Source organism: Gaeumannomyces tritici, assembly GCF_000145635.1.
Source record: "Gaeumannomyces tritici R3-111a-1 unplaced genomic scaffold supercont2.8, whole genome shotgun sequence".
Taxonomy (NCBI): domain Eukaryota; kingdom Fungi; phylum Ascomycota; class Sordariomycetes; order Magnaporthales; family Magnaporthaceae; genus Gaeumannomyces; species Gaeumannomyces tritici.
Window position 1 is genome coordinate 490,493 of NW_008804552.1, and position 7,463 is coordinate 497,955.

At 61.2% G+C, this 7,463-nt stretch overlaps 3 protein-coding genes across 3 annotated transcripts in view; 2 read left to right on the forward strand and 1 right to left on the reverse strand.

Annotated features, from left to right (window-relative positions):
* Positions 1-1,036, forward strand: part of GGTG_12289 (thymidylate kinase) — a gene marked incomplete at both ends in the record, with an annotated part of 1,227 nt that extends 191 nt beyond the window's left edge. Inside the window, 3 exons of the mRNA XM_009230186.1 lie at positions 29-108; positions 266-374; positions 547-1,036. Coding sequence (XP_009228450.1) covers positions 29-108; positions 266-374; positions 547-1,036 — 679 coding nt within the window. The remainder of the gene's footprint in view (positions 1-28; positions 109-265; positions 375-546) is intronic.
* Positions 1,037-1,209: 173 nt separating this feature from the next.
* Positions 1,210-3,100, reverse strand: GGTG_12290 (GTP cyclohydrolase 1). Its single transcript, XM_009230187.1, has 3 exons — positions 2,484-3,100; positions 2,081-2,385; positions 1,210-1,999 (listed from the first exon to the last, which is right to left on the reverse strand). Exons 1-3 carry the CDS (start codon positions 2,794-2,796, stop codon positions 1,691-1,693), a joined length of 927 nt encoding a protein of 308 aa, XP_009228451.1. The 5' UTR covers positions 2,797-3,100; the 3' UTR covers positions 1,210-1,690.
* A 239-nt stretch (positions 3,101-3,339) lies between these two features.
* GGTG_12291 (hypothetical protein) lies at positions 3,340-6,025 on the forward strand. Its single transcript, XM_009230188.1, has 2 exons — positions 3,340-4,226; positions 4,299-6,025. Exons 1-2 carry the CDS (start codon positions 3,495-3,497, stop codon positions 4,851-4,853), a joined length of 1,287 nt encoding a protein of 428 aa, XP_009228452.1. The 5' UTR covers positions 3,340-3,494; the 3' UTR covers positions 4,854-6,025.
* The last annotated feature ends 1,438 nt before the right edge of the window (positions 6,026-7,463 follow it).

The following is a 7,463-nucleotide window of genomic DNA, read 5'->3' on the forward strand; positions in this document are numbered from 1 at the left end:
TGATCGCGCTCGAGGGGCTGGACCGCAGCGGCAAGACGACGCAGGTTAAGCTCCTGGAGCAGCGCTTTGTCGAGCTGGGGCGCAAGGTTAAGGTCATGCGGTTTCCGGGTGGGTGCTTTTTCTTTTTATCGACGTCTTGCTCTCTTGTCACACTTGGTGTCACAACTCTACATCCTCAGGGACTTTTGAGGATGCCAACTTACAACACGACAAAAAAAAAACTTTCTGTATTCATGAATAATACTAATGCGACATGCCATCACAGACCGGACCACCCCGATTGGGGAAATGATCGACGGCTATCTCAAGAGCCAGGTCGACATGGACGACCACGTCATCCACCTGCTCTTTAGTGCAAATCGGTGGGAAGCAGTGTACGTCGTGTCTTTTTGCCCATCTCTTTTCTTTACCTCTACAGTCGCGGCAGCTTGGGGGTCACGCTCAAACCCCCGGAACCCCATTTTACCCCTGAGCCCCCCTTGAAATCAGCCCGAAGCACCAAATCCGCTCACTCACACACACACACACACACACACCCACCCGCAGAAAAACAATCACGTCCCTCCTCGCCTCGGGCACGACGGTCGTGTGCGACCGCTACTACCACAGCGGCATCGTCTACAGCGCCGCCAAGGGCAACCCGGCCCTGACGCTGCCCTGGGCGCGCGCGCCCGAGGTCGGCCTGCCGCGCCCGGACCTGGTGCTGTTCCTGGACCTGGACGAGGGCCAGGCCCGCGCCCGCGGCGGCTGGGGCGGCGAGGCCTACGAGCGCGCCGGGATGCAGCGCCGCGTCCGCGAGCTGTTTTGGGGCCTGAGCATGGGCCGCGTGGAGCTGTCTGGGGAGGGGGCGTCGCCACAGACGGTGGCGGCGGTGGTGTCGGAGCTGCGGTTCCGGCAAGAAGAAGAAGATTTGCACGTCGTCGACGCCAGCCCGTCGGTCGAGGACGTCGCCGAGGAAATATGGAAGGTCGTGAGGCCCCGCGTTGAGGCGGTCGAGAGGGGCGAGGTTGGGAGGACGGTCCGGAAGGTCTCGTAGGGCGGTCGGGCATGTTTGGGGGTGGGACGGGCCGTGAGACGATGGTCTTTGTCTGGCTGATTGGGTGTGTATGCGCTTTAAAGGATCCCATACACATAATTGCAGCACTGGGAGAGTTTCATCGTTCATCACCACACCACTACACACACCCAGAGCCATACTCTACACTGTCACCAAAATTGTGCATCAAGGTCATGTTTTCAGCAGCCCGCAACAGCAGAAGCAGCCCATATATTGTTGTAATTGAATGCTCCTACCCATAGCGCTAGATGTGACATGCCCAGAGGCAAGCGAGGCGTTGAGCCCGGCAAGGTATAAAACAGATGAAGCCCGCAAAATGTGACCCACGCACCTCACTCCGTCGAACCCTGTTTTTTCGGGGTGTATGATGTTGAAATCCAGAATCCGCCCGATAGCAAGAAAAAAACCACCAACGCCGTGAACAAACTAGCAAGTCTTCTCCAAGGAGGGGCTCCTAAGAAGTTCCTCATAAAAAGGGGATGTGAGCTCGGGGACGGTTGGCCCCCATTCGAGAAGACTCCCCTTATGAACAAAAATGCGCCGAGATGAATGAAGGAAAGAAAAAGAACGCTTCCCAGTACGAGACATGACAACAAGATTAACGGAATGCGTGCAACTCTCATCCCCCGCTCACTAGCACCTGTTGACGCCAATCAGGTTCAGGAACTCGTTTCGAGTGCGCTCGCGGCCCTCGAAGCAGCCCAGGACGCAGCTGGTGATGGTGGTGGCCGTCGACTTCTCGACGCCGCGCATCACCATGCACAGGTGGCTCGACTCCATGACGACCGCGACGCCCTGCGGCTTGAGGATCTCCATGACGGCGTTGGCCACCTCCTTGGTCAGGCGCTCCTGGATTTGGAGCCGCCGACTGAACATTTCGGCGATGCGGGGGAGCTTCGACAAGCCGATGACGGAATTGGACGGGATGTATCCGATGTGCATCTGGATGGGAACCGGGGGTCAGCCGGAGAGCGGCACGCGAGAAGAAAGGGTAAAAAGGGGGTTGCTCCGTTCTCTGCATACCTTGCCCGTAAACGGCACCAGGTGGTGCTCGCACATGCTAAAGATCTCAATGTCCTTGATGATGACCATCTCGTTGTGGCCCTCGTGGAAGATGGCGTTGTTGATTATGTCCTTCACGTTCTGCTGGTAGCCCTTGGTGAAGAACAGTAGGGCCTTGGCGTACCGCTCCGGCGTAGCCAGGAGACCCTCGCGGTCGGGGTCCTCGCCGACGCACTCGAGCAGCGTCCGGACGGCGCCGCGCATCTTCTCAAGACGCTCCGCCGCCTGCTTAGGGGTCTCGTCGAGCCGGGCTCGGGTTCCGACGCCTGCGTGGGCCGAGAAGCTTCATGGTTAGAGAACATGGGACACACATACACACAACTCCCGGGGGGAACTCCCGGAGAGAAGGAATTGTCAAACGTACTGGGCCTGCTCAGGCCGTCAAAGTCTATGACGGGGCTGGGCGACCGGGACTCATCGATCTTTGCGGGCGGTGGAGGCGGAGGGGGCTCGTCGCGGGGGTCGCGGGCGGCCTTGGTCAAGCTGAGCCGGCGGTGGGACAGGCCGGCATTGGGGGCGGCGGGGGCGGCGGCGTGGCTGGCGGCCTTGCGCCTCTTGGACTTTTTGGAGTGCTCGGCGGCGCCGTTGGTCTCGTCAGCGTGCTTGCGCGCGCGCTTGGAGCTGGCCTTGGCCGAGCCCTCGCTGGCCGGTGAGCTCCGGTCGTCGGTCTTGGCCATTTTCGGGAACTGCTGTGACGGGATCGTTTCGGGAGGTGCGGACGGACCGAGTTTGGCAGCGACGAAGTGATCAATGTCGAGCAAGGCGGGGTTCGGACGATCAATTGGTCTCGAGACAGCCCGGAACTAAACCGAGGAGGGTTTTGATCCGGGATGGCCGTCCTGGACGGGTGCCCGGCGGTATTTATCAAGGAGGCGTGCGAGTCACTGCCCTGAACAGACGAAAATTTGCTACTACCAAACACACGCCAGGCGCTGCAGGTTTGGTTTGCGCGTTTACATGCGCTCAGTTGCTTTATCGATGGTGTCTGGGCCGTGTTTGGGGGGGTGGGGTAGCCTGTTCCTAGCTGCAGCCCGCTGAAGCTGGCGCTATCTAATCGGAGCTCAGTTGCTCAGTTGGACCCGCCTCCTCAACTCCGCGAACTCCGCGAAGCCCAGAGGTGTGGCTGCAGTTGGCTTTGGTGGCTTTCTCCTGTGGCTGGAGCATCACGACTCAAGCGGCTGGTTTCAGACGGCGGCGACTTGTCTAGTCTCCTCCCACTCCACAACCAAACAAGCATGCATTTCCCTGCACCCCGGCCAGCTACGGTGGATTCCCCTCGCAGACTCCCAGAGAGCGCTGAAACGCACTGGCCAATCCGATAGAGAGCGCCCGGGGTCATTGCGCGCGCGAGTCGGCGCGTCCAACAAAACCCAAGATGGCGTCGTCACCTCCACCAGCGGCCTACTCGCAGACGCCCACCGCACTCTCACCACCCCACACTGCGCAAACCCACATCTCGCCGACGACCACGACCACGGCCGCGCCCGCCCCGGCCCCCAAGAGCAAGAAGCGACCCTCGATAGCCGATGGCGTCGGCAGCGCCCAGCAGCAGCCCCCTTCCCTGAAGCGACGAAAGGCCTCCATCATGTCCATCGCCTCGACCGGGTCCGCCCACCCGCTGCGGCAGACCTCGTTCCCGCCCGAGGACGTTGGCGGCCCGCGCTCGCCGTCGGTCGACATGGACGCCATGAGCATCGTGTCGGGCAGCCAGGTCAGCGCCGCCGGCCGGCCCGCCAAGAAGAAGCGCGGCCGCAAGTCCAAGGCCGACAAGGCCCGCGAGGCCCGCGAGCAGACGCCGTCCCTGATCAACGGGCGCTCGGGGGCCGGCGGCGGAAGTGTCGTCGGCGGGGCGGGAGGCGGAGGAGCCGACGGCCGCAGCACCACGGGCGCCGCCGCCGCCGGTGCTGGCGGCGGTGACCAGGCAGATGATGATGACGATGAGAACGACGTCGTTCACATGTCGATAACGTCGGCGCGACGGTCCGAGGCTCAGACTGCCGAGGAGAAGAGGCTTCGTGCCATGCTTACGCGCTGCATGGACACGGATCAGTTCGACCGGTTCGGAAACTGGAGGGCCGCAAAACTGCCAGACCAAGTCGTCAGGAGGGTAAGCTTCTACCCAAGGCTTTTACCGCTGTCAACACGGCACTCATAGCTAACACGGCCGTTCTGTCCGCAGGTCGTGAATGCGACGGTCTCTCAGTCCGTTCCCAGTCAGATTGTGATTGCCGTCAGGACAGTCACCAAGTTTTACCTATGCGACATTATCAGAATTGCCCGCGAAGTGCAGGCCGAATGGATAGCGGCGGGTGCTGAGGTGCAGGCCGCCGGCTTTGCCGAGGACGAAAACGGACACATTGTTATTAATCAGGAGATGTCGTGGCCTGGCAAGGTCATGTCGGCCGAGGAGGAGGAGCGGATGCATGCTACTAATGCCGAAGCTGAGGGCGCGGCCGGAAACTCGTTTACGGACAGCAGCACCGGCATGCCCACGCAGGGGTCCATGAGTTTTGCCAGCCGGAACGAGGAGATTCATCAGCAAACGCGCGAGGTCATCCTGCGCGAGCCCCCGCGCGGTCCACTGAGGCCCGAACACCTGCGCGAGGCCCTTCGCCGCTACCAAGAATCTGCGCAGAGCCAGGGAATAGGATCCCTACGGATCTGGCAGGAGCAACAAAAGAGCGGCGTTGAGCGGTTTCCGTCCAGGACAGGGGGTCGGCGGATCTTCAAGTGACGAAGATGGGTTTATACTGCATTGCTTTAAACCTGGAATGGCTAGATTCTGGGGCCAGAACGGCCTCACAGCGCATCATGATACCCGCCATTATTGTCTGCCCATTCTGCTTGGTACATAGACTATCAGAGGCAGACACATGAAATAAACAAAAACACAGGAGTTACCAGTGGTAAGTGGTGGCTCTGGGTTTAACAGACGAAACGTGGGGGATTTATTACTATTTGCATCAGTCACTACAGAAGAAGAAGCCCGTTCTCTCGGGGGAATGACCAGCAAAGAGTCCCAGCTCAGCCGAGGAAACACTTTTCTCTCCAAATTGCCTCACTCTCCAGAGTCGACCACCCATCCCGCCCTTGCACAACAACAACCCCGCCCCGATTTACAGGACAAGAGCGGCGGCGGCGATGCACAGGGCGAGCGGGGCGACGACGGCGGCAGCGGCGGCGGTGACGGGCTTGTTGGAGTTGCCGCTGCTCGCGTTACCAGTACCCGTGCCGGAGCCGGCCGAGCCGCCAGCGCTGGCGCCGCCCGCGCCGGGGCTGGTGACGGCGCCCTGGCGGTTGGTGCAGTTGCCGGGAGCAAAGGCCTGCTGGCTCTGCTTGAGGGTGTCGGTGAAGCCGCCCGAGACCTGGGCGGCCAGCTGCTGGACCTCCTTGGGCACCTTGGTGACGACGGCGTCGATGAGCTTCTTGGCCAAGTCGCCGATGTCGCCCGACTGCTTGAAGACGACCTCGCACAGGCCCGCGTTCTCAAAGGCCGTCTTCTTGTCCGACAGGGCCTGGATCAGGGCGTTGCCGTCGCTCTGGAGCCCCGTCACGGTCCCCTGCAGCGTAACGGCGTCGTTGAGCGAGATGGGCGACGTGGCCGTGATGTCGGCCGCGCCCTTGTTGAGGCTGTTGAGCATGTTTGTCGACGCCGTCAGCAGCTGCGCTGGGTTGCCGTTGAAGCCGTTGATGGCCGCCGTCAGCTCCTTGATGCGGTTGTCCGCGTTGGTCACGACGTTGGTGATGGTCTGCGCGTCACGCGCCCCGAGGGCGGGGAGGGCGGCGCGCAGGTGTGACTTGAGCTGCACCGAGGCGAGGGCGGCGCCGGCCGAGAGGGCGAGGGCGAGGATTTGCATGGCGGCTGTGTTGTGGGTGTGGTGGTGGTGGTGGTGGTGGTGGTGGTGGTGGTGGTCAAGTCTGGCGCAAGTGTGTGTTGTTTAGTATTGTTCCCCTGATATGTGCCTTTTGCTGACGGGATGTCGATGATGGCGAGTATGTAGAACGAAAAGATGAAGGCGCTCGATGGGTGTTTGAAAGGTTAATATAAGCAGCCCTCTGTGGGCGCCCATGATGTGGTTGTGAGGCGACCGACATGCACGTCTGATATCCTGCTGTCGCAGCCATGGTCGCAGGCCTCTGCCGGTGCGTGGCCAAAACACGGCTTTGCCCTCCCGCAAGCTCCGCCCCGGATACCGAGCCACGAACCTTGCCGTCCGTCCGAAGGGGAAGACTCTCTGGGAAGGCAGAGACTTGGTGACGAACGAATCGCGGGGCGTCGTCTCTGCTTGCTCGTCTTGTGTCTGAAGCGGGCGAAGCCCACCCAACGCCACACACATCTGGTAGGTTGTGTGAGGTGGGTTACATGATATACCCCACACCTACAACGCTAGTATTTAGTCCTGGGATCGTTGACTTTTCCTTTGCCGGCTTTCCCTTAATCCGATAGTTTGCACCTCCGACATAGGTACCTCCAGTGCAGCTTTGGAACCACCGAATGCCCCAAGGGACGAGGAGGTGGGATCGAGACCGATTGCGTGTCTTGGCCGGGTCCGTGGCGCGGGCACTGTCAGATATGCGGGCTGGCTGCAGGGAGATGCTTGCGTCGCCCTCTTTCTGGGTCGGCGTTGCGATGAGAGAGTACTGTAGGCGTGGGCACAAGGTTCGGCCTCGCTCGGCAGCCACCCCCTGCCAAAATGTTGCTGTTAACACCATGTTGCCCTGAGCCTGTATGGGAGGGATATGGCCGGGCGGTGGCCTTTTCCTGATGTCTATCGCCACAAGACGCCAGAGGGCGGAGATACTTTTTCCTCAGCCACGGCCACGCGCTACCACCTCTTTCTAGCGGCAAACAACTTCGTCCAGCTGTTTCGGGGCGGCACAGCAAAGGACCTCCCAGCTCTTTCTCGGTATCGGGCTCGATTAGAGTTGATGGGCTGCAGGGATGAAACCTGCGGCCAACATCAGACGGCGGGCCCGGCGAGACGATCGGGCACCCAGCTCCTGGGGTGTTTGCCGCAGCATGGGCCCCCGTGATGGCCCCTCTCTCTCTCCCTCTTGGTCGGCCTCATACCAGGCCTTGCATTGGCGACCAAGCCACGCACCAATGTGGCTGGCTTGCCGCACACATCGACGACGTCGTCATTATCTCACCTGGCCCCGAGCGTGGCCAGACGTGGGCATCCATGTTCCCCGCCCGCTCCTCCGCCGGCGGTCTTGCTCCGAAGGGCTGCGCGAGTGCGGTAGAGCAATCTCGATGTCACGATGCTGTCATACGCACATGGCGTCGAGTGCTCCCATGTGTCCATGCGAGGGTCTTGGCGGCGCGGCCAGTCAGGAGAGGGGT

Coding starts and splice junctions, on each gene's coding strand:
- GGTG_12291 (XM_009230188.1), top strand. CDS start 3,495: ATGGCGTCGTCACCTCCACCAGCGGCCTACTCGCAGACGCCCACCGCA. Junction 4,227..4,298: donor CAGACCAAGTCGTCAGGAGG/GTAAGCTTCTAC, acceptor TTCTGTCCGCAG/GTCGTGAATGCGACGGTCTC.
- GGTG_12290 (XM_009230187.1), bottom strand. CDS start 2,796: ATGGCCAAGACCGACGACCGGAGCTCACCGGCCAGCGAGGGCTCGGCC. Junction 2,386..2,483: donor TGACGGCCTGAGCAGGCCCA/GTACGTTTGACA, acceptor CGGCCCACGCAG/GCGTCGGAACCCGAGCCCGG. Junction 2,000..2,080: donor TGGTGCCGTTTACGGGCAAG/GTATGCAGAGAA, acceptor GTTCCCATCCAG/ATGCACATCGGATACATCCC.